At 43.1% G+C, this 26,644-nt stretch overlaps 2 protein-coding genes across 2 annotated transcripts in view; one reads left to right on the plus strand and one right to left on the minus strand.

Annotated features, from left to right (window-relative positions):
* Window positions 1-609: 609 nt before the first annotated feature.
* On the minus strand, window positions 610-19,721 carry LOC119393205 (out at first protein). The gene is made up of 4 exons (XM_037660059.2): window positions 19,401-19,721; window positions 14,135-14,269; window positions 12,879-13,071; window positions 610-11,972 (listed from the first exon to the last, which is right to left on the minus strand). The coding sequence occupies exons 1-4, from the start codon at window positions 19,602-19,604 to the stop codon at window positions 11,683-11,685; spliced, it is 822 nt and encodes a 273-aa protein (XP_037515987.1). The 5' UTR covers window positions 19,605-19,721; the 3' UTR covers window positions 610-11,682.
* A 243-nt stretch (window positions 19,722-19,964) lies between these two features.
* LOC119393206 (ankyrin repeat domain-containing protein 1) overlaps window positions 19,965-26,644 on the plus strand; it is a 32,121-nt gene continuing 25,441 nt past the window's right edge. Inside the window, exons 1-2 of the mRNA XM_037660060.2 lie at window positions 19,965-20,667; window positions 24,843-25,019. Coding sequence (XP_037515988.1) covers window positions 20,225-20,667; window positions 24,843-25,019 — 620 coding nt within the window. The 5' untranslated portion in view covers window positions 19,965-20,224. The remainder of the gene's footprint in view (window positions 20,668-24,842; window positions 25,020-26,644) is intronic.

Here is a 26,644-nt window from a genome sequence, read left to right on the forward strand (position 1 = left end):
AATCCTATAAAACAGCAACATTGTCGTCAATTACATGTTATAACCTTGTTATAAGGAAAAGTGTACTGACAGTTGTACTGACAACCGTAATAAGGTAGAAAGGTGGGCGAGTTCGAATCGATGCATACTTGAAAAAAACCAGTGCGATGACGACGGGGAATACACAGGACACTCCCGTAACTTAGTCCTGCTGTGCTTTCATCCATTACAGCACTTGTCCTAGCTGTGTCCATCTTCTGTGATTTTCCCGTCGTCATCGTGCTGGTTTTTTCAAGTATAACAACCGAACAGACAGTCGGAATCGCATAGTGGCCTGCGCTCTTTGTGCCACCGGTGACGCTGGCGGTGCCAATGCAGTCGCAATGCATCACAAATGCGTCGGGTGCCGGCGGCCATGCGCTCGGAGCATCGCATTTAATCACTGCTTTTGTACTCCAGTGAAAGAGGCCACATGTCCATACACTTCAGTGGAGGTCACTGGCGATGCTTAGCTTTGTGCAGCTCTCTCAAACACGTGCACGGTCAAAGCATCCGATATATTCGATATTTGCTGTATTTTCGCGTAACGTTGGGACTCTGCAAAAGTAACCGTTCTCCGAGACAAATTGCGTAGCATACAAAAGAAACTTTATTTTGTAAAATAGCAACAACAGTGGCAGAGCATGCAAGAGAGCACTCCAGCATCAGCTGCACACGTGGCACCACGTGCCGAGGGAAGACCTTGATACAAGTGGATGCCTTGTGCCGAGACAGCAGCAACGGCAGAACACTTTGAAAACAATCGACACGGGCCACCAGGGCCACGCACTTTGTTCTTGTATATGGCTGTGCACAGACACACACATGTATTTCATACACCACAGTACACCTAGTCGGGTTCAGTAACTTGGGCTAGTCAGACAATGTTGCCTCACATTCGCCCCGTCAACAGATAGAGGCAACATGTAACAGAATGGTGAATGCTTCAGCAAAGTCCATTATCTACATGCTGACCAGATCATAGAAAAGGTTCAAGGAGTGCTTGCCCTGGTCTAATATGACAGCAAATGAACAAGGAAATGAATTCATGCACAGTTTCGCTGCCTTTATTATGTCTTTAGTCTTTACCTCCCTAAAGGCATGGTTAGTTTGAACACAAGCTAACATAACATTAAAAAAAACCATCTCAACCAGTTAAATGCAGTAACAATGCCCAGAATTTCTGATTCACTGGTGTAGTTAAGGGGTATCAGCACCTCCTGCTGTTGAAATACAACAAACAGAAATCCCAAAGGCATGATTAATTTGACAAAAGCAACTACACAAGGTCACTTTTTCAAATCCTTTCAAATTTTCAACAAAGTAGTCACGTACTGGCAGTAGCTCAATCAGTGAAAGAAAGAAAGGAGGAGGGAAGGAATAACAGCCATATCATTAGCAGTGCACAAGCCAGCAAATAATATTCATATTTGCCAGGCTGCAAATTACACTGACAGCAATATGTCATTGTTGGTAGCTGTTGTCAACAAGTTTAAAAAGGATAACACTGCTAAAAGATTAACCATGTTATGTCTAATCACTCAAAGTGGCTTAAAAGTGAACAGTGAAAATATGTGCAATCTACATATAACATATGAAAGATGGCCATGAGTATGGCTTGCCGAAAAAAAAAAACCCTTCTACACATGACAGCACATTCTGCAAACTAATGCACTTCCCTTGCAGACCTATTTAGGTGCAGTGTTAAATGCGACTACCTAACTGGGCTTTAATCCCAAAGGATCTGGTACAACAAAAAGGTTGCACTTACAATAAGGAATTCACTACCCACCTGAGAAGAGTATTTGCCTCAGTGAGAATTCCGCTGCTTTCAGCTGACAGGTCAGTCAGTCAGCGTAAAGATAGTTTATTTACTCTGGACACAGTCCATGAAGAGGAAAATGTGTCAAAAGTAAATGTAAGTGCACTTCTCAATTTAGCACTGTATTCTGCCTCGCAGGAAGAGAGCAATATTTGGACAGCAAGCAATGCACAGACACTGACTCATTCATGCTACTTGCTCCAGTGGCACTATGCCATCAAATCTACAAGTACAAGAAAACTTGTAAAGGTAGCAATTACCAATCCAACTGCCTACAAAGCAAGACAGCAGCTGTGAAAATTTTGGTAAATACACAAGTTATGCAAGAACACACTTCCGTTTTTATGGAGTTTTTCCATCGAAAACACATCACAGCCCAAAGTAGCACAGATTTACACAGTACTATTACCAATGGATTCACTGTTGTTCAAACCAGACTCAAGAGCATAGCAAGCTTGTAGCTACAATTAGTAATTTAGTACCTGTGGTGCCTTCAAACCCAAGACTGCCTCATTTAAGATAGAGGAAAAACCACTGGCCTCAAAAAGCATATACCAGGTGCTTTTGTAATAAATATAGATTATTTTTAATAAAAAGATGGAGGGTTGTCAATGAGGTGTTTTTACAGAGAAATTCCTAGACAGGGCCGACATTCCTTGCCTGTAATGCAATGAGATTTTCGGAATAGTTAACAAAAATCATTTAATTAACTTTTATGTTAGTCTTGATGGTTGTTGTCTGTGTGGTAAATTTGGAGGCAGTCACAATTTTAATGCACCCCCACTTTTAAAAAATATAACAGATGGCATCCAACTTTAGATAGTCATTTTAAAATTGCAATACTCTAGGTAGGCAGCATAAAAGGGACCATGACGAATTTTGAATGGTGACATCTTGTGGCAAATATGCTGATATAGCACAATGTAGCAGAGTCCAATGTGGCAAGTTTTGCTGCCGTGACTGGTCGCAATGTTTTGTTTCAAACTTCACTGTGCTTTTTTAACGCAGCAGCCTCCTCTGCACTATTCAAGTGCTTGGATTAGATATTGCCTGGACTGAACACTCAAATTCAACTTACTTCAAACAACTCTGAAAATAAAAAGGGTTGGGTGCAATAAAATGTCACTTCCTCCTAATTTTCAATATAAATGATTGTTTCTAAGATGCTAATAAAAAGTTCATTGACCTATTTTTGTTAAGAGTTTAAAAACTCGAATGATTAGTGCCAAAGTATGTGCCTCTTGCCTAGGAATGAATTCCCCTGCATAAACATCAGATTTGTTACTTTCATAGCCTTTTTATGAAAAATCTGTATGGTCTAATAAAATACACCATGCATCATTAAGCTATGTGCAACAAAATATACTAGTATTGAGTGTTGAAAACTTCAGACTTGCTATAAATTTTTACCATTTCGTTATATGCAAACAGGAACACCTTTATACATTCACACCCAGTGTAGATTGCGATAGCTTAAACACACACATGCATTTCACAGGCCCATCAAAATGACATAGCAGAGCAAACCAGCATAATTGTGAAATTCAAAGGTGAGTAAGCCTTCGCGACATGCTCTATTTCACAATGGACATAAAAAAAATACTAAAAAATTGGCTGCTTGCAGAACACTAGCGAGTGTTCAGCTAACAATGACCATGAACTTACAGGCTTGCAATGGCACTAAAGGTGACGACTTCTTATCACTCAAGCTTCTTGAAGTAATTGCATCCATGGGTGATAAATGGCCAACTGGTCTGGAGATAATTGGGTATAAAAGCTACAGTAAAAAAAAAAAACACCCTTTCATTATGATGCAGATATAGTACCAGCTGCTCGTGACACAGTTTGTGACCTCCACATAGTCAATATGCAATCTACTCCCAAGCAACTCTCTCTTCATTTTAATTGTTAAAAAAGGGCATATTAAAAGAAGACACTGCAACTAATATTTTCAGTATATTTGAAGCTGAAAACAAGAATCCTGCTAACAAAATAATGCAATTATTGCCATTACAACCAGTTTCAGGGTCAAATCTACTGTAAAATCGCATGTAGTCAACCCCAACACTTTTTTTAATAAAATTCACTGATACATTGTCTACCCAATGAGTAACAAAGGCTTGATGATCTACCAACTGCCCTGCTACAACTCGCACAAATTTAAGCAGCAGTTGTATACATTACTTCATAGTAAACTCACTTGCACATTCCTTACCCGTTCAGAATTAATCATGATTGAGTGTTCTTATGATGTCCAAATTTATACATTATATCCCAAACTTGCAAACTTTGCAAAGGAAAAATTGGAATTTGCAGCAAGAACATCTAGAACAGTTCAGGAGATCCTTCACTGTTACGGAAATTAAATTCTAACAGATATACACCTCGTATAGTCAACACACTGTCTCGAAAATAGCATACTATTTGATGCATGTAAGAGCACCAGTTAATAGTTACACCGAGGGCCTTCTGATGCAAGACTGATTTCAAAGCAGTGATACAGGGAAATTCATTGAAGCTACGTAGAGAACCTCTTCATTGGTACCTGTAATTCACGTTATTTGCCACACTAAAGTGGCCTGTGGCATATATCTTGGTTAGTAGATGGTTGCCGTAGCATTCTATATGATGCCCTATAATATTTTTTTCTTGTCCATTGGTGGGAACATTAAAAGTAAGCCTGAGAGGACGTAATATGCAGACACTACATGTGGGCTTCATGAAAGCACTTCTGTTGCAGTCATCCAGAAATAAGGGACGCTCAGAAGCTTGGACTTTCTCCGCATTGAATGGTGTGCTTCCTTTGGGCGCTTCAATGGGAATGAAGTTCAGATAAAAGTTTGCTTGGACATTGCTTAGGTCATATCAATTACAGGTTACTCTCGCTGAATCTTCTTCTTTGGCTACAGGCATTATGTGCTTGCAGATGTAGAGACTGCCTGCCATCCCATTCTTCAGACCGTGTTTACAAAGAGCATGAGCGATGGCTCGAGATATTATGGCACTCACAATGTTCAGCAACAGACAGTGGATTAAATTTAAGACCAAACGAATGATAAGCTATAAATACAACATCATTCCTACCAGCTTCACTTTAATCATGCATTGTATAGGTTCCCTAAGTTTGTCCAGTGGCAAGAGTGGCTAACATGAAAACATTACATGTGACTAGAGATGCTGAGGCATTTGCAGTGGCCCCTACAAAATGTTCTCAAAAATGAAGAGCAATGCACAAGCATCACAATTAGTCGAGCTATGTATGAACACTGGAATTTAAATTATAGCAAGCTGCACTGGCTGCTTTGACAATGTGGTATGTCAAAAATGGGCAGGGCTGCACCTTCTGTAGCGAGCTGCCTAAATTGAAACAGCCCCCAAAAAAAAGGGCACTGAGGCATATCAGTGCATAAAAAACCTCTCAAAAGCAAGGCCATATGTTACTCATGCAACACTCCTTGTAGCCAGTCATGCAGGGAAGAACAACACTTTGTATGAAATGCCAGATGTGTAGCAGTACACAAACACATGAAACAATAAGCAACACACACCCATGTTATGTCTAAGCTGGCATATATCTGCAAGGACACAAAATATCGCTTTGCAAGTACATGTACAAATGCATTGCCCTTGTGTAACAGTCAACTTCTTATAATCGAAACTTGAATGGCTTATGATTTTGACCATACCAAACCAGTAAAAATGTTTGTTGATCTGCGATATTTGTGGTGCATTTTTTTAAATGGTTAATTCAAGCAAGGCTTTCAGTTACATGGAACATCCTGCTTACTTGGTGCAAGCGGTATAAAAGATTTGTAGCTTGTGTGGCCAAGAGCAGATGAAAAGAGACATTCATAGACGTCTGAAAAAAATAAGGTTAACGTATACTACAAATAATTGTGCAAGTCTTTCCTTTTAACAAAACCTGCTATAACAGAGAACTAATATCTAAACACGCGACGAATTTGAGTATCAACTGCTCAAACCAAGTGAGAAGAACCGACCAGCAAAGTCTCAATAGTCAATAATAATAATACAGTTATTAAAGATCAAACTTAGGTCAACACTAATTTGAACAGACTAAAGGTGACAGCTTTACTGAGCTCTCAACACATGGCACTAGGCTATTCTCAACTATACTGAGCTTGTAGCTCAACAACAACTACAATGTCAGAGACATACTGTGGAACATTGCTGTTAAAGAGTAAAATGCTACAGTAGTGCTCCAAATGCAGATATATGAGCACAATGGAAACAGTGTGTTGCTCAGCACATGGAGCTAACTACACCTGTACAACCACCATGCACAGAATACCCCACTTCAAACAATGTCATGTACAGGTAGCAAATAGGTTGTGCCAGGACACATCATATTCATGATACTTTGCCACTGTAATATAAAAAGTTCAAACAGTGCTGAATATCTCATCACAGAGTTTTCACTTGCATGCATAGCCAATGGAAAAACTCAACTGTGTTATGAACAAGTAAACTATTGTGCACTGCGAGTGGTGGCCGGAGGAATGAACACCAGGGGCAGATATCTTCATGTCTACGATGAGACAAATGCCTAGAAGTCTGGACCAAGCCTCACAGACCTGGCAAAGTGTCTGTTATGCCAGCGGTACTTTAAGACCAGGAGTGTGTTTACTTCGGCACACTTACAACAAAGGCACGGTGAGACTTGTAAGATTGCAGAGTTGTGGCATTTAGGAGATATCAATATAAGTGAGAAAAGCATAGATCCAGGCAATCACTCACACACATGTGGCCCACAAGCTTTACACCGGTCATATCTTACAAATTCTGAGCAAGAATCTACACACAGAAGTCACTTTTTGTTGTTGTTGTTGTAAGTACAAACACACATTTGTTGACTTAGAAGCCTACAAGTGGCAGGAAACCATAGTTGTTACAGTTCCTCTGCAGGAATTCACTAACACATGGCCAGAGTTGAACATGCTACCTCGCCACACTCCTTAGGCGAGCAACTATAGTGCTCATATCGTGTTGCAATTTTCACATTTCAAGTGTTAGCCATAAAGGACCATTACATAAAATGAGGCTTACAGGGGTTTGAATGAGAGCTCGTTGGTATGGATCCTTCTCCGAGAGAAACACATGATGACAGAGCCGTGCGTTAAGTAGCACTGTTTTTCTTCTAGATGGATAAAATGTGGCACATTTCTGTTTTTCTGTGTACTCCATGCAATTCCGAGACTTCTGTCTTAAGAATGGTGATATGATAGGTACATGTCTACTTGTACTGACTTCAGGGCTGAGCACCTCTCACATGGCACGACAATATCGCTAATGTGCAGAGAGTACCACATTTGGCCACAGAAACAGCAGTGCAATCAAGCCCTTCATTCTGCGATGTACATAATGCCAGCGATGCTCACTGAACTGCAGAACTTTTCACACTTCTCTACACACAAGCACTGAGGCGCTGGCAACAACTGCTTTCACAAATAGCATTTTCGGTTATGTCTCAAATCTAATGCCACGACAGCCACGTAAGTAGAAAGCACAGCTACTCTCCCTCCTCACCCTCAGGCAGTGCAAACATGCTGTGAGTTGTGTGAATATGAATGCTGGGCATGTATGAACCTTCCGGCTAAGAACAAAACAGGTGTACATAAATCGTCCATGGCATTGCCATACAGAAGACTTCAGCATAGCATCGAGATGTTATGTAATTGTTAGAACTAAGCACAGCAGATGGAGTACTTTTATTGTGACAGTAACAGATGGCACCATCACTGTTTTTCTGAGAAATGCATATTTTTTTTTTTGTCGGGAATAGCAGACATGCCTTTCTCATTAGTTCTGCTCCCAGATATGATGTTAAAATACTTGCACTATGAAATGTGCAGGATTCAGCCAGAAGTGTTATGTATAGCTGACACTGATCTATGCAGCATTTGATATGCAAAAATGCAAAGGTGGGCTGTATGTCGTTTTCCTCTATCCTAGTAGGAAATTAACAAAGGCATTCACACTGTGTTGAATGAAAATCAGTGTAAATAGTTTTAAATTAACACTGTTAAATAAATCATTACAGGCACACATGTATAAATAAATGTACGACCTAGAAAACATTCAACAAGACGTGACATTGGTGGTTGAAGCGGCATTCCACCTACTGAAAGATACCATAAAATTAATTTTCCAGAAATCTAACAGCATGTGAATGTTTTCTTCATCAGTAGCGTTGCCATAAATAAAAGCTCCAAAATAGTGTCAAACATAACGACCATACCTTGTACAGAAATTTCCAAAGATGTTTTATGTCTACGACAATTCCTAGTAGATTTTGCTTACTACTATCTTCTGCTTGTACTTCATGTGCAAGTTGGGGAAGCATCTCTTGCTTCATTACTGCATCATATTCTGTTCCCCGTTTTCCTTTAGTCAAACTACGCATATAGTTTCTCACCATCAACACAATTCTGTGACGATACCTTTCATGATAAAACAACTCTCAGTACACTGCCACAAAAAGTGTAAACAAAAAAATGATAGCACCAAGCTTAAGCTCTGGAAAAAGTAAACTTCCCCATCATACGCATTGGGACTTATTTGTGTGACCTTTCCATATCGAGTGAATTACAGACATGCTCAACTATTCAGGCTGCTCTAAACAGCATCAAATGAACAAAGGCAAAATGCAAAAGCTAGAAATTTCTGTTGGCAAGCAATCTTATGACTTTTTCGAAACACGCACTTGCGCTCTCGCATATCTGTTGCTTCACTATGCTGCATTAGTAATGGAAAGAATCTGTATGGCGTAGACGATGCATCTACACCGTCCACATCCATACATCTACAAGGTATGGTGTAGATGCATCACTTAGACAAATTCTGCCAAAAATATCATCCACTGCAGCAGATAGATTACTAAAAGTGGAATCTCTTGCTTGATATTATAGGCTAACCAAACCAAGTGAGAAGAATGGTCTGCTATATTGGAAATCGTGTTGCATGCTGATCTGTTGTAATGGGCATCGACTGACCTGAATTACAGAATTTCATATATCACTGTGGCTGAATAAATGTTATTAATAAGAATACTGGACGCTGCCTGCCAAATAAACTGTGCCTATGTGGACTGCTACAAGCAGTTGCTCACCATTTATGCAAGTTCTGACCCGTGATCACTGCAACAATAGCGTTGCATCAAGTATTTTCATGCACTTGTGTGGAAGACTACGTGGACAATGTTGGCTTTCGGCTGCAGCAAAGGTGCCACTCACTCATAACAGATTTCTCTGGCTTTTTTCCCTTACAAATATGGTCCAACGACCACTAAGGAGCACCCTCAGACAACCAGGAACTGGGGCGACATGGCATCTTTCGCTCATCGATAAGCTACTTATGTAAATGGAATTCCAACTCTTGTATTCTGATTCGTAAATTTCACCATTTAAACAGCCCTAAGAATGACATTCTCTTGTACTTTGCTTTACAGACTGCCCAATATTCTTCAGACACTTTGAAGCACCCTTTTTACCTGAAAAAATCATTTGTGACCATACTGCAAGACGACAGCATTTGCAAAGAGAACTATTTAAAAATAAAAAAGTCTGCTGCACACTGAATCCTCACACACATCACTCTACACTTCCACCAAAAGTAATCAAAAGTTTTCAGTGAAAAACTCAACATTGTGACATTTTCTCTTTTCTTTTCGCCCTTCGTCATTTGCCTTTTTCTTGAATCACACCAAGGGTTCTGAGTTTTTCTAAATTATTCTGGAGCAAACACTGAGAACGTCTTTTATTTATATATTAATATTTTTATAGGCACAGCATTGACAAGCTTCCACAAAGCCATGCTTCAGTGTACATGAAATACAGCAGCATTTTTGCTGAGTATTCTATATTGCAGCGATTAGCTCTGGGATCAGACTTTGGAGCCACAGTTATCAATATGTCCTGATGAAGGCACACAGTATGTAAATGCTTTTTCAAATTCTGTCAGATTCGTCTTAAAGCACAGAACCTTACTTGTGCCCCAAGACCTTTTCCATGCACCAGCTGCATCACACATGGCTTAAAGGGATACTGAACAAAAAATTTAAAAAGCTACGAAAACACTTGCATTCGACTCGGACGACACGACTGTTCCTATAAACAGCGTTTATTTCACGTAATTTCGAGCAGTTGGCTGTATTTTTAGTGGATTGTGAGAGCGCAGCGGCTGCACACCAGTGCGCTTGTCGATGGCCGTGACGTCGAATGCTCCAGCAAGAGGGGGGCAACCGGCACGCTCTCTCCTGCCCTGCCACTTCCCTTTCTCCACCTCTCCTCTCAAGAACACCTTCCCGACCGTGAGAACACGTTTTGAGAGAGATGCGCGGCAGCGGGTGGCGGCTTGCGATGTCGATTGGTAAGCGATTTTGCAGCGAGCACGGTTGGCGAGTCAGTATCCACCGAATTTTGCGTCACTTCCTCTCTAGTTTGCGGTGCGGCCGCTAGACGCGCCAATTTGCGAAAAATGCATTAAATTCATTATTTTCTGCTTGTCTCTGGCTGAAATGAAGGTTGTTTCAACAAATTTCAGCACCCAATCTTTCAATTGGGCCATTTATCTCGGCGGCGAAAATTTTGTTCAGTATCCCTTTAAAGGCAAGTATGTTTCTCTAGCCACTCAAGGAGCCAAATATTAAACCGTTTCCATACGAACTAACTTACAGTCGACTCGCAGTGATTCATACAAACTGCTAGACTTCCTGTCATGGTCTGGGTTCATTGCATAGCCATGCTGCTTAACAAAAGCTCCAATGCTCAGCCGAATAGACCAAATACCGGCAATTTTTTTGTGTTCTTGTGTAGGTTATGACAAACTGTTGAATGTAAAATGCCCTATTTGCCACTTTGGATTCATTTCAGACCTTTTTCCGAATCTCATAAATGCTAGCACATCACCAGCTCTACGCACTGTGTGTTTGATCATGACATGCCACGAGTTGCCTGCAACATCGCCTTACAGGCGAATTACAAGAACTGTACAAAATAATAAAAAAGTGTTCTGCTCTACACAGTGTAAGTGTAACAATTATGCGTGCACTAACGCGAGCACAGTTGCGATTTGTAAATGATTAGTTGCTTTGAATGTATGGTAGCTTCCACAACTCTTGCACTTCACATGTACACTACAAGCACCAAAGCCAACAAAAATAAAATCACGTTGAGACATCTTGCACACATTGTTAGCAATGTATTATCCTTATTTCACAGCTTTTTGGGGCAGAGCAAGAGCTTAGTGTTGCACCATGGCTAACCAAAAGGACATTTGTAGAGCACTGAACAATGGCAACATGGTTCATTAACACTTTTCATTTTAAAATGTTATGAGTGTTAGCAAAGAATCCAGATGGCAGAACTGCTTACCAAAGTTTTGATCAGTTTCACATATTTCTTCACATCACTTCAGGCTTTGTAAGAGACATAAAGATATGCCTATTCATACGTCTAAAAAAAACAGTCGTCTTGCCTCAGGGAATGTCTTCATACATGTAGTATCTCGTACTAAACTTGTCATGACTTTATGTCGACATTGTGACAACCTTGCAAATAACAAGTGAACCTTGCAACACTGCTGTGCTTGTGCATTGACCTGGGCTTTGGCCATGCTCAATGCCTACTGTATACCCTTTTGAGCTGAGGGAGGGTCTACAGCAGCTGTAGCTGTAGAATTGAGTCATAGAATTAACGGGAGTCGACTGTAGAATTCTACCAGCTGCATCTCGGCCACAACTAAGGCTGGGAATGTTGGAGACTGTGCTTGCCAAAGCTTTGTCCCTAAGGCCGCCTATGGTGGGCAAGCGACGCCAGCAACCATCAGGAAGCAGAGGCATCGTCCCAGAGGCACTGCATGCGGTCGGTCACGGGAAAGCGAAATTCTCGGCACTTGCGGCACGAGCGAATGCCGCAGCGGAAGGCAGCACGGCGTGCGTCACGGCACCACTTGAGGCCACATGGAAACCAGGCAACGCACAGCTGCAAATGACAGCCACATGGGCCAGACGTCGTGTGAGACAGGGCACCACAGCGCAGCCCCGCAGCTGCTTCCGTTGTTCCTGGTGCCGGCCGTACAGCAGTTGCCAGCAAAAGTGGGTCCTGGCCAGACGCTGTGTAGAGCAGACACACATGAGAATATTACACGTCTGCTTATTTTCACAAAAGCTTCACATATTCTCATGTCCACAAAATTTCCATTATGGTAAGTGGTGTGCATGAATCCAAGGGGCTTCCAGCTCTCTCACACAATGTTGACCCAAGGCTTGTAGAATGAAAGCAATTGAAGTGGTATAGTAATGTAGAAATGGCTGTAAGCAGTGGCTTTGCATGCCCCTCCGAAACTTTTCCATTCTGCATGTGTGTGTGTGTGTATATATATACATGCACACATACAAACACATGCACGAGAGTACATAAAAGTTGGTAGAACCCCCCCCCCCTCCGCCACCACATACAAGAAAAGTTTCTGGCTATGCCCCTGTTTGTAATATATTTAAGTTCCTTCTTGTATCTGAAGCAGTACTGCCACAGAAACATACTACTTTGTAGATCTCGTGCAGTCAAACCAATAAATACAGAGTTGCTGGCAAGTGCATTAGGAGAGTGGCACTACTAGTTCTATTGGATTCATAAGGTGGAGGCAAACTGATCAACAGGAACAAAAGCCTCATTTTTGGTGTCAATGTATCGGCAAGGCGACTTGCATCATAACCTCTGTCACGGAACTTCCACGTGCCAGTACTACTCGTACTCTTGTATGACTTTTGACAAACACAGTGCGGTGCTGGCTTCCCACAGCACTGATTTGCCTGCTGCAATTCTATTCTCAACTGTCTATGCACAACATGACCAAAAGGAAATGGCAAGCTCATAGCCTGACACATTAGAGGCATGTGACACGTGGTCATATAGACAAAAAATGTCGCAACAAGCAGTTTGATAAGCGAACTTCGATAATCGCGTCAGGTGTGCACCGAATGGTCAGCTCTTCCAAAAGAAGCAAGAATTGCTCGGACCTTGGCGTGCAGGTGAAGCAGCCCATGCCTGCATGTCCCCTTGTCGAGCGAAGGTCGCCTGGGGGGCGTCGGCACACAACGTGGCCACATGCGGAGAAATGAGGCCCGCACGGGACAAGTCCACACTCAGGTCCAGCTGCACCAGCTCACGGCCACGGTCATCCTCAGGTTCCCGTTCAGCCAAAGGGTTACGCTATCACACAATGACAAGTCACAAAAGGTAGGAGGCACAATACTTTCACAGGTCTTTTGAACACACAAAATGTATAGGCTTACATGCTTGCAAAAGTGTACAACTTTGGGCTAGTTGGTGTTGCATAGTTTCAAGTGAACGACAGTGTGTAAAACAAGGACAAAGAGAGAACGAACGACAAAACCACCGCTGTTTATTAAAGTTCATTTCTTTTACATGCTTGCTCGTTGAGGCAAATTTAACAGCAACCGACCCGACATTCAAGGTCGTCCCCTTCCCAAACTGGGCGCTTGATGTTAATGTGAAGTTCCTACTTCCTTTTAAGACAACACGAATTCACCTATGAGTGTCCTTTGAAGATGTTGATTCATAGGCATTGTTGATCAAATCACAGGGTTTTATATCATGCTATTAAAGGGCTGTTTGATGCTAGCTGTTCAATACCCAGGGAAATCGCAAACTATTGAAGCTACTGAAAAAGTTCTACTAGATATATTGAGCATATACCACTTGCTGTGAAAAGAAGCTTGATAAGGTAGAAAAGGTGAAAAAAATGAAAAGTGCTCTTGCAATGTCATGTCAGTTCCTTATGCCAGCTGGCCAAGATGTTATGGATTTTGACAGCATGTACCCAAGTCTATTTATGACAAAGTTTCACTATAAAGAACAAAGGACCTAACAAATCTGGAAATCTTTTCTGTAAATTCAAATACTGTCGCAAATACAGGGGCTGTTGTTTTGGCATAAAATAAAGGTGAAGTAGGTATACATAGCGCTTAGTTCATTTCTCCACAAATGACCAAATTTAAGTTTTGAAACCGGTTTATGAACGGTTTATGCTTTATCACTGTTCATCGTTTCAAGCCTCCATCTTCCCACAAACTTCTCTCTTGTTTGAACCACTTCAAGATGATTTTGCTTTCTTTTAGAGTGTCCTTGTAAAGAGTGTTAAGTGATAGAAATTAATTCAGAGACTCCTAATGCAACATTTCTTATAGGCTGTACTGCCCTTGGATTTAAACCTCATCAATCCAACGCTCTGAAAGACCAAGAGGAAACCCACCTGCCGCAACTTGGACATGGCATCAACCGAGATGAAGCCCAAGCGGTTGAAGCGAATGAGGAAGCACAGCACCTGAGGTTCCCTGTGACCTTGCTCTTCCTCGGCCAAGACCACTACCCGGAACACCTGCACCTCCTGTAGTAAGAAAGCTTGCATCAGCATGGAAACAAGGCATAAAGCCTGCTCACTGCCACAGTGAGAAATTAAAGACCCATCCTATAAGCACTGCATTCGAGGGGAGCAGCAGTAGCCTTATGCTGTAACACCACAAGATGCTTCTCAAGATGACTAGAGGCAAGGCCGAGGATGGGCCAACACATTCAGTGAGGAGAAGCAAGTGAGAAAGACATGAAATGAGATGTGGGGAGCTCTAGCCAAAAGATAAATATCCACTTTGCTAACCTGCACGGAGGAGGAGTAAAGCGAAACAAAAAGGTAGAAAAAGAAAAGAACAAGGAGGTTTAAAATAACGCTGTCGGAATGAGAAATAATGGAGAATATAAACCAGCAGAAGCATGCGTAACAAGACACCATTAATAAACAAGTGGGACTTCTGACCATGTGATATATCTGTGGCTCACACAGTTACTGCTTCCAGTTTTATTTCAACAGCCTCTATAACTTCTTTTATCACCCTAGCAAAAACGCTAAACTAATCTTTGCATATCAACAAGCAAAGTGTTACAACTGCAGCACATGGAAAATGTGGCAAGATGACTAGCCTTGACAAGTCTGCTAACTATACTTCAGTTTTTCTTTAAATATCAGTTAAGACCATGCATGCCTGCAACAGCAGCTCCTTTTCTAAAGTGGATGTCAGAAAGAAGAACATGTAATAAAGGAAATGTTGACAGTTCTGCATCTCATCTTTTTATTTTTTCTCTCCAATATGTTTTGTTTGATGCAAACCCTGTCTCTTTTGTATTTTTATTGTATTTGGTTAAATTTATAATGACAGGAGAGTTCAATTAATTTCTCCCCTCCTCAATGTATTAGGCTCAGACCACCTCTGAGAGAGTACAATAATTCAGCAAAATGTGCTAATTATAGCAAACGTTACTCTATCTGAACCTGTTGCAAGAAGCAAAAGTAGCAATAAGGAAAGCAAGGATAATGTGATACAATTCAATGGACCACCTTTTTAATGAAGCTTAGTGAAGACTGCCTGCTTTCATCTTGGACAGCCCTTCCCACATTAAGAGTTTCACATACTTCTCCATGAGCCTGACATGAAGCATGGGTGGCAAAAGATGAAGAGAAATGTGTGAGTGCATGTCATCATGAATGACTGCTGCACAAGCTGAGAACTCCTGTGGCCATTCACAAACATGGAGGAGGATTCCACCACACAGCATCTTTGAAAATGGCATGACCAGAACCAGGGAGGCAGTCAACAGGTGTCCTGCAGCCATGATTAAGTCTTTATTGCCCCACTTCAGTATGTTTCCCAGATGACGAGGTACGAGTGCTGTTTTGTCCAACAGCCTCAATTTTACCTCGTATACGTAATGCACAGTCTGATGTATTGACATTTGTTGCTACATAAGCTCTAGGTATGTGTTATTTTTTCTTCGATTTTTTCTCATTTGATTCACGCTGCTTGTTTTCCGGAGATGTCCAACTACCAACTTGTGACAAAGTACCTCAGTAGCCCACGTTTCAATAAAAGTACTTGTCTAGTCGCTTTGCCAGGTAGCCTGTTGTGCTCAGTCATGCCACTCAGAAAGTGAGCTCATGTGCTTTCTGCTATGTAAGCAGAAAGCTATGCTATGCTGCAACACACCACACCGACAATATCTTTTCCCACATCAGCGTGTTTACTCTTAGGCAAAATGTCATTAGTACAAATTCACATCATGCCATAAAAGCCCACAAAACAGAAAAAAAAAGCAAAGGCTTCTTACAGATAAAACAACATATGAGGCCTGCAAGATATCTAACTGCTCCACTGATGCTACTGCATGGCGTTAAAGGCGACATTTTTTTGTAAACCATGAACAACAACAACAATAGTAGTTGACCTAAAGAGCTATCTATAATCATTCATTGTTCCTTTCACAGCTTTAGACATTTTGCAATTTGCTTTAACAGCCTTCAGACTTGACACTTCGTATAATAGCTTTTTTTGGTACTGCTATACTAGACGTCTAAAGCAAAGAGTCAGTGCTTGCTTTCTAACCTCTCTTTATTTTATAACATATAAAAGTTACTATGTGCCATAGTGATGTAGGTATTCTTTTAAATTTTTCAAGTTAAAAAACATTTTGCTTACTTTTACTTCAAGTGTGCAGATTTCAAGCATCCATTTTTGGTTATCGCACCATAAAAACGTTTTATATGCATCTTTCGTCATGCCGGTCCCTGAAATAAAATTACAAATTCATTTCATAGCAGTAATAACGATACTGAGACATTACCTACTATGGCGTTATGTGCTTCAAAATTAACATACGCTATATAAAAAAAAACGGGCGAGTGAGTGATGGTGGAAAGGCCTTCCATGGTAGCCGCAGTGTGTGTGTGTGCGTGCCATGGTTTTTATTTCTGATCACTGCGGTCACATTCGTACGAAGTTCCTAATAAAAAAATACAGAAATATAATGTTATCCTTACAGCATTACATAAACCACAGCACATGTAGTTATAAGAAAGGGAAATATGCACTTACAAAATGCTAATGTCATTTGTAAGAAGAGAAATGGATTGGAGGGCCTGTTATACACAACCACAAACAAACCGATGAAGTCAAGGGGGTGTAGTTGGTAGCTTTAAATTGAAGTGCACTGTGGTAATAACAAAAAAAAAAGGGAAATGAAAGTGGACAAAGGACATACTCCTGCCATGGGGACTAAACTCGCAGTTTTGACATTACGTCATATGCGATGCACTACCAATGATGCTACAGCGGCGGCCATTTCCCCGTCTGCTCTTTTTGGTATTTCTGCATGTGTAACCTGTGAGCATAGGCCAGCGCTGCTTGTAGTCATGGTAGCAAATGTGGAACATTTCTGTCTTTAGGTCGGATGGTATCATGTAGCACATGACTCTTACATGCAGACAACTGACCAATGAACCTTCACATACTACCTAAAGACATCAAACCTGCTGGGGTTGAGACCCTCGCTATGAAATGACTGAAAGAAGGGAAAGGAACCGAGGGGCTTGCTTTGTTAGACCCAGCCATATGAAGCCAACAGATATTGAAGCCAGTATAGGGGTGTTATTTATACAGTTGAATATCTATTTAACGAGGTGATGACCATGCTCGAATTATTTAATTAAACCGAGAAATTCGTAAAATCGGGAAAGGAATTTTTCATTCCTTACAACGTAGCGACACTCAAAAGCTACCGTGGCATTATATGTGCCACTAACCTACTCATGCACATTTAAAAAGTCCGCTAGGGCGGCCCAGACATGGAGCCTCCCATGCTCGGGTGATGATCAGTGGCGCAATTTTGTACGCATTCTTAAAACGAGCAGAGGCAGTCCGTTCTATCCAGCCACACGCGAATGGTCAATGTGAACCATGACAGACGTCATGGCCCTACATTGACCAATTGCGTACGGCTGGATAGAAGGGACTGCCTCCATTCGTTTTAAGAACGCATACAAAATCGCGCCACAGGTAGACAGTAACATCAAGCTGTGACAGCTGCTGTCATACGCACACAAGGAGATTGATAGCGGTGATTGCGTGAGCAGGTCAACAAGCAAGAAACTTGCAAGGAGACAATCAGTGCCGTCCTTTGCATAAACCATGAAGTAAGGTCAGCAACCATTGTTGTGTTGCTGTAGGAGCATTTCACAGGGACACTAAAGCACCACCACCCCTAGCACAATCTGGTGCGCTAGAATGCTGGAATGTTGAGCCGGTTGTTTCATGCATGAGCGCGCCATGCAGCTTCATCAAAAGAAAACTAGGCTCGTGACTAGGGCCAATAGACATTTCAACTCAACAGCGTTGGAGTGCATGCTCGAAGAAAACACGTCTGTGTCAAAATTAGATATAAATCACATTTTTGTTGATTTATTTCAGGAAAAGCTTCGTTAATTCAAGTTTGCAGCGAACTTGGGTTTGTTAAATCGGGTTTGCAACAAGATTGAACACTATGAGTACCTGCTGGGCAATGGAAATTTCTTCGTTAGAATGGGCACTTCATTAAATCGGGTTTCATTTGATCAAGTTTTAACTGTAATACTTCAGTCCTTGGCTTCATTAGTGTTGCCTTCATAAGGTAATGTCACTTGTGCATCATGTTGACATTATGCACTGTTGTAGTTCTTTGTACCTTCTCTCTGTGAATAGCAGACAAACCCAATGAAACATTTAAATGTCCTACACAAACAAGCACAGTTTCTCTTTAACTGCATATGTGGCAGCTACTGCAGCCAACAACCTCGTGCAAGCACCTTTCCAAGTAATTACTGCGAATGCATTGGGTTTCACATCACTTGTCCTCTAGCACTTTTACGTCGGAGCCCTTCGTGTGTGAACGAGCTTTGCCGAGCAGAGCACACATCCACCACAATGCAGGCATGGTGCCAGCAATCAATCAGCAGTAGCTGTCACAGCATCTTGGACTAAACGCAGGTTGCTCAAAACAGCACATACATTGTAATCAATAGGCACCGAGTGAAATGCTGCACTCAGGTCAGCAGCCACGTATCCTAAAAGACGAGTGATGAAGATTTTGTACAATATAAATGCATTCATTAAATTTGTCCCAGCTAGTCCATAATCACTGCATGAAGTTATTTTACTTAGCAGTGAAGTAAATATAGCACAGCTAAAAATTGGAAGCGTCACACCGAACACATACTTTACTTGAATGGTCACATTTTGTGCGACGGGGAAATGATTTTTTTTTTAAATCTTAGTTCTAGCTACTTCGTTCTGATAGGCAGCAAACATTACATGATCGCAGAAAAAAAATAACAGTTACATGCAGACATGTCATGTAGGTGGAATATGTGAGCGACTAATTCAATTGACAGGAGAAACAGATTTGCAGAGGTAGTATATGAGCTACTTATGATGAGAGCAACGAGCACGGAGTCGGCTACGGCGCCCTTTCGATGCTCGTTTTGTTGTATAATCCTTTTAGTCCTGACTTGATCTCCCGTCTGCGACCCGCCGTTCAACAACCTGCGTACATTTACCTCGGGCTTCAACATGCGGCTTCTCTTTCGCAACCCGCGCGAACAGTTTTCAGTAACAGGGTGCGCACGCCCTTTCGCGAGCGGCGCGGTCCCGTCCACTGACCGCACGGAAGTCGATGAGCTGCGTAACGTGCGTGCCATCCGCCCTTTGGAACTCGAGTGTGATGGTCTCGTCGCTGGTGTTGGCTAGCAGCCGCTCGCGGAGCAGGTCGCCTCCCGCGTTGCGCACGTTGATGATCAGCTGCGCCGGCGTCGGCTGCACAAAGCACGCCCAAAGCAGCACCACAGCAGCCGCTGGGCCCATCATGAACACGTCTAGGCTAGCTACAACCGCTGGCCACTCGCTGCATCCTTACCACTTATCGCCTTCTACGACAACCGTACTTACAATATGAAACCACGCAGGCTACAGAAACGGAAGGCTTCGCCTTTCGCGTTTTTGTTGATACGCTTGTGGATTTTGCTTAGCTTTCGACTTGGCTCGCGATGGCTGCGTTGCTCTTTTCGTAAACGAATAAAAGATAGGTTTTTGTTTAATTTCATTCGAGTGATTGAAACGGCACAGACTAGAGTGTTGTACTAAATGTAGATTACATAAGTTTGTTTTTGTGTGAAAATGAAAGCGTATGACACGACAGTGTTGCGTTGCAACAAGTCGCGCCAACTATGGTCCATAGACTCCATAGGCATAAACAACGGATACGGGAAGATACGCATGTGTGACGCAACAGCAGGTTGGTTGCTATGCCAGCTGCGGGTCGAAAGCACAGTTTCCCGCGGTAGCTTCAGCTTCGGCCCCTTTAGCTACCATCAGACGAAACCACAGTCTGGATCTTGCTGTTGGCGTCATCGTGACTGCCGGCCGGACGTGTCGTCGAAAGGATGCGCGTTTAGTCACTGGCGTAGCTGTTATCGCCTATAAAGAAAATGGTGAGCGGGGAGCCCGTCGAGGACTTGCGCTACCTCTTCGACTCGCTGTGTGTCGACGACGAAGGCTACGAGTCACCCGATCACGACGATGACGGCGACGCGAGTCCCACAGTGCGGCGTCGAGGACCCCTGCGTCGCGATACAGTGCCCCGGCCGTGCCCGTATCGCTATGGCAGCGCCGACGACTGGAGCCCTCCGTCCGACTGCCGGCCTTCGTCGGTCGACTCGGCCGTCTCCCTGTCTCCGCCGGCATCGAATGAGACGATACGCAGCACCTCGAGCAGCGGCGCTGAACTGGATGACGGCGACCCGGAAAAACAGGCCAAATTGGAGGCAATATTGAGATTCCTACATGATGGCGAGCCCTCATCCTTGCCTGTTTCGGTTGAAGAGATCAACTGTCAGCCCCCACGATTCAAGCCTATCTTGCCTCGAGACAGGTACCACGTGCTATATAGTATGTTCTGAGCCCATTGGTTTTTGTTGTCACCTCCATGAGGAGGAATTGACCATGGTTCGCGGTGGAAACGTACCGGAATGCCTTCCTTTCCGCGAACTTAGGGTTGACAGAACGACGTCACGGCTTCTGTTATCAACAGCGTATGGTCTGCGTTACCTGTCTTTAAATATAACATCAATAATAAAGACTTAAAAAAATAACTTGAAATCGATCGTCGCAATTTTTTATGTAATCTCTAGCGAATAACGAAGAGTTAGGCAAATCACTTGTTGATAATGAAGAAAAAAACTATTGAACATGTCGGCCTCCCTGTAGCTCTTCGAAAGGTTTTTTTTTTAAAATCATTTGACAGCTTTTATATTGACTGATTCATTATCATAATGCACACCACTCGCTCCATCTTCAGATATCACTAAGTGATGAATAGTACACGAAATGGCTGGCATAATCGGACCAATATTGTTCATGAGCGGAAAAGGCACTCAGGGAGAGGGCACGAGAAGGGGCATACAATAGCGCTGACCAACAACAAAAAGTTTATATCAAGCAGGCTTATTTTTTAAAATTATTTAAAGAGTCCTTACAGGCCTCGTTAGAGGCATTGGGTAAGGGGGCATCACAAAAAATGAATGATCACACATAATGAATACATATGGATGAAATGGCTCAAAGCACTCATCTCCCTTTTTAAAAACATTGAAATATTGGCTAACAATAATTGTAGAGGCAAAAACAGAAAAGGAGTAGTTCAACGCTATAAATAATTAATACAATTTAGAACATCAACTGATACATTTCGTACACGCGCAGGTAATGCACAGTAAAAAAACATACGAGTACAATGAATGAGCAAAAAGAAATAACGAACTCATACATAAGAGAGGTAATAAAACACACACAACGAAAAAAAAAGGTGTTATACATTTTGTCGAGGTTATGTGGAGGAATGTGAGATGATGAGTTGAAGAAATTTATCAGGATTTTTTTCGGACACAGTGGAATCAGGAAGTGCATTCCACAGCTGAATGGCACAAGGAAGTGCCGACGAATTGAATGCGTGAGTGCTTCCATACATGCGAGTGAAACTGAGGTGATTATGTAATCTGCGAGATGTGCAAGATGAAACTTCAAGCCGCAAGGAAGATTTTTTACCATGTAGTGTACCACTTGCAAGAAAGAAAAAAAGAAAAACAAAGGACATAGGGAGCGAGTCTAAAAGTATGGTGTCGACTCCATACTGATAGGAATATTTCCTGTCAAAGGAGTGACACAGAAGGTGAGCTTGCGCTAGCATTACCGCTCTTTCAGATATAAGAGGCTTATATACGAATTGTGTGCACTCGTCATGGTATTTTGATACTTCAGCATGTGCATCAGAGAATGACTGACAGCCATGTTGAATGCAAATCTCTTGCTTGCTTGCTGACCTTGTTTGTCTGACACGGCATTGCCCACAAGAAAGAGGGATCTGTTGTGCCGACTGCAGCTTCTGCCACTGAGTCTAGGTATAAAAAGTCTCCTCAAATCCAAGGCCACCATTTTGTGGTGATGTGTTATGCTCAATTCTATGCTAGCCTAGCCCACTGCTCACGGCCAGTCACAGGTCGTGTCTAGGGTTGCCACCTGCCCGGTTTTGGACCGGCCGGGCCGGTTTTTTATACGAGGGGCCGGTCGCCGGTCCGCACCTAAGACCGGCCGTCATTGGCCGGTTTTTCGCTCATCGTATCCCGAGTTTTTTTTTTTTCTCCGTGTTGACCGCACGTGTTGACTGAGGTATTCCACCTGCGCGGTCGGGAAAAAGACTGGGGAAGAGAAAAGACGGGCGAAACGTGACACCTGCGTCGCCGCAACGACACCGTGTGTCGATTCCCTACATCGCCGGTGCCAGAGCACGGCCGGTCTGGAGGCGCGCGCTCGAAGGAGCGAGCGCGCGGCCGTGGCCAGAGAAGCAATAGCCCGTATACTGAGAAAGGCAGGGGCCGACGTCGCCCACAAGCCATCCACCACCATCGGCAGCTTCATCCCTCGTCCCAAAGATCGCGCACCTGCGGAAAAAGCTCAGGGCGTCGTGTACCGGATCGCGTGAGCCGACTGCCCCGCTTCCTACATTGGGGAAACCAAGAACTTCCATGAAAGAATGCGGCAGCACAAGAATAACCTCCGTCAATTGAACCGAGAACGGAGCGCAGTAGCAGAACACTGCGAGCGGTTTCTCCGTCCCGTCGACGCGGTGATTCTGGCAAATGAAAGGAACCCTCGCCGGCGGCTCCTCCTCGAATCCTGGCACATTCAGCAGACAACAGGAAACACCAACCGCTCTACGGGGACATTGCCCTCCCTCTCCTGCCACCGATCGATCGTTGGAACATAGCGAAAATCAGTATCAGTAGTTAGTTACGTGCTTCGCATCATGAGCACGGATTCTCCGCCTTTGAAAAAGCGTAAAATACGTCAATGCACGCTACGGAAAGAGCGGAGATCTCAACCCGAGTACGAGAGTTGGCTCCTGCCCACTGTGTGCTGCTTTTATTTGTGCATTGGGTTTATTTGGCTCAATGAAAGCAATGTTCCGTTAAATGTCACTGCATGCCGAAGAATTGACATAGCGTCTATTGTTCAACATTATTTTGATCTCCTGTTAACCCCCCCCCCCCCCTTCGTCGAAGGGCCGGTTTTTTTTTCGGTAAAAGGTGGCAACCCTAGTCGTGTCAGTACCCCTTTAATAAGGGCCAAGGGCTTGCAACACATGTAGTTAGCTTAGTTTGAACAGCTTTGTCTTTTGATGTGAATTCTGGTTGCTAAAAGTAGCATCCAAGGCCACCTTTCCATTGTCACTATACAGTACTACAACAATAGCGATCGTTACAATAACAAAAAGTAAATATGTCCCGTTTGTTGCATGTGAATTCTTGAAAAACCTGGACTGCCTGCAACAGACAACAGAGTTCATTCGTTGCTGCCCTTTTGTTGACATGGGATGGTCATGGGGTGTGCTGCACTTGCACAATGTTAAGGGGACTGAGAACCAATTTTTATGATACCAGTTTTCTTTAGTGCAGCGAAAGGCTTACCAATCAGTATGTCTAATCATGGAGCAATGACATGGGAAACACCATGAAACATTTTTTGTCAGAATTGTTCAATCTGCAGTGCCGATAAAGGCATACGTGTAAACAGTAATAGCTGAGTGTGATAGCGGTGCGTGTCCATGCACTGTGGTTCGCTGCACATGCATACACGCCACACGCATGTGCCGCAGCTCGACATGGTTCCACTTGTTGCCCCGAAGGCAACGCCGCTTCTCAGTGTAACTCCTTTTACATTGTAATAAGTGCAGAATACAGCAGGAATGACGAATAATATACAGACTGTAATTCTAAGCACGAATTATGGTGCGCCTAAACAATGGCAGACTGCATACAGCAATCCGAATGACTCATTCACGCAGTATCAAAGCTTGTTGCCAGGAAACACGATGTGCCAGTTTTTGTTACTTTCAAACACAGTTAGAAATACAAATCCTATTCAAATCACGAAAAGAATGCTAGATTCTGTCACTCAAATTTAAGCTTTCCACTTCAATCAGCGTCTTGCGACACATTCTGGCCTAGAATAACAGAGAGCTGAGCTAGTTGGTAAGTATTCATTTTAAAAAGACAGGGCGTGCAAACAAGGACACAAGAAAGAAGTCAGGACACCACAAACGCCGACTAACAACTGAAGAGACGCACAACGGCTGAAAAGAAAGAAGGCACGAAAACTTATCTGCGCATGCCCATGCAACAGCGAACCTATCAATCCGGCACGCGTGACGTTAACAGTTATATTCCACGTAGACCGTCACGCGTGCCGGATTGATAGGTTCGCTGTTGCATGGGCATGCGCAGATAAGTTTTCGTGCCTTCTTTCTTTTCAGCCGTTGTGCGTCTCTTCAGTTGTTAGTCGGCGTTTGTGGTGTCCTGACTTCTTTCTTGTGTCCTTGTTTGCACGCCCTGTCTTTTTAAAATGAACATTCTGGCCACTTGTAAGTCCCTTTAACTCTTACAATGCCTTTTGAGTACTTTTGAGAACTGGTACAGAAAAATTGCAGCCTAATTGAAAAGAGACCTGCAAATTGGGGGAAGTGTGCATTGACAAGTTTGGTCTCCTCTACAGTGTGTGCAGGGACACGGACCCTGTGAGCCCTCCTGCCAAGCACCCCAATCCAAAATGGCCGCAGCAGTCACGTCTGCGCAAGGCGCTGCCCCTGATTGCCTGCAACTATGCTGCTAGCATTGTTGCAAAGCTGCAAGCCAACGGCACTCTAATGGCTCGAGACTCAAAAGGCCGCACGTAAGGAGAAATCAAGGCTTTGACAGTGATGTGATGTTGCGCCTTGATGTGCCAATAGGTGAAACCTGCTATACATTTCATAAAAAATTTCATAATTTACGTCGAGTGTGTGCCAGGATGACATTTTTACGGTCTTGCAGAGAGAAAGAAGGCAACAGGTGCTCCAAATTCATATTTGAGTTACCACTGTAATATTGAGTGGTTGGTCATGGGAGAAGACGGGTGAGTGTGCTATGTAGTGAAAAAACCTCTGAAAGACCAATAACTACGTTCACAACAGAAAACATCATTGGATTGAGCTAATGTTATAAAGTGAATAACAGTTGTCGCCTCTTGATGACTCAACTTACCATAATGTCAATGATTAACCATCGTCCGCCATACACCATTGCCAATCCGACCACATTGCCCAGCCACAGAGGCGATCACAGTGTCTTGTAAATGGCAGCTTAAGCATCCAAGCGCATGCCCCAGCTGTGGTACACTGCAGCACTGTCGCTACCCAGAGCAATAGCACTCGCAGAACATTTGCCTTGTATAAATAGCTCGCGGAACGTGAAAACATGTAAACTTGCAGCTTCACAAGTGCTTAATGTGCGGACCCTGATGGTGTCGCCCGGCAAGGGGGCAGAGGAGGTGGTGAAAGCCGAAGTTGCCATTTATTGAGGTTTGATTAGGGCTGTGACTGCTATGATTGCCATTTAACTTGCTTATGATTAGGGCAAGTTGAAATGGCTGGCGGCTTCGCATGCACTGTCTTCTTGCATGCCCAGTGTCGGAGGTCGTGCGAGTGCGCTGTAAAGCAAGTGGCAGCATGAAGTCTTTGCTTCTTAATGACAGCACTTTTCATTGTGAAAACGTTGTGTAAGCAACAGCTTGCAGTCATTAGGTGAAATCTGTTCATGTTAGCCTGTGAACAAGATACCACGCTTGTCTAATTAGCAAGCGAATGTGTACTCCAATTTATGTGGTTGATAAGCATAGTCCTTTGCTATCTATATCAGTGCTTCAACTACTGGGTGAAATGTGTGTGGGGGGAGCAGGGGGGCCTTAAATAATTGCTAACAGACTCTGCCTTACGAAGTTCAGAGTTTTTACCACAACTATGGGCTGTCCAGAGAGCCCAGGATGCGGCGGTGAGGCTAGGCCTCCCCGTCCCCACATGGGAGCGGCCCGCGGCGTTGCTCTAAAAGAGTAGTGTTTCTCAGGGCCTAAATAAAGTTCTGTGTCTGTCTGTCCGTCCGTCCGTCTGTCTGTCTGTAACTGCAGTTCTTTGGATTTTTCTCTTTGTTTCATTGCAGCAGCTTATTTATACCAGTTTAGTGGCTGTGCTAATGGAAGCACCTTTGTGTGATTCAAATGTACTTGAAATTGGAAATCAGAGTTAGCTTCTCAAGTTAATGCTCCCTCCTAACAGTAGAAGCCCTTGAAACAAGGGGTCTGATTTTAGACATTGAGTCAAAGCTTCTTGAATATGCTTGTTATGCAAGCAAGCCATTGTAACTGTGCACATTCCCCACTTCACTGGGTGGCTCCATTATGAAGGACATTTGCAGCAACTGGCACCGTGGTTGCCATAATTTCGTGACTTTATTATCACACTACAACATTATGTGATGAGAACT

The sequence above is a fragment of the Rhipicephalus sanguineus genome, chromosome 5, assembly GCF_013339695.2.
Source record: "Rhipicephalus sanguineus isolate Rsan-2018 chromosome 5, BIME_Rsan_1.4, whole genome shotgun sequence".
NCBI classification, from domain to species: Eukaryota; Metazoa; Arthropoda; class Arachnida; order Ixodida; family Ixodidae; genus Rhipicephalus; species Rhipicephalus sanguineus.

What these genes read in the sequence shown, in the direction of transcription:
- LOC119393205 (XM_037660059.2), bottom strand. Translation starts at nt 19,604, where the DNA reads ATGATGGGCCCAGCGGCTGCTGTGGTGCTGCTTTGGGCGTGCTTTGTG. An exon ending in AGCTCATCGACTTCCGTGCG is followed by an intron (nt 14,270 to 19,400) that starts GTCAGTGGACGG and finishes TTCTTACTACAG; the next exon opens with GAGGTGCAGGTGTTCCGGGT. An exon ending in CCATGTCCAAGTTGCGGCAG is followed by an intron (nt 13,072 to 14,134) that starts GTGGGTTTCCTC and finishes ATTGTGTGATAG; the next exon opens with CGTAACCCTTTGGCTGAACG.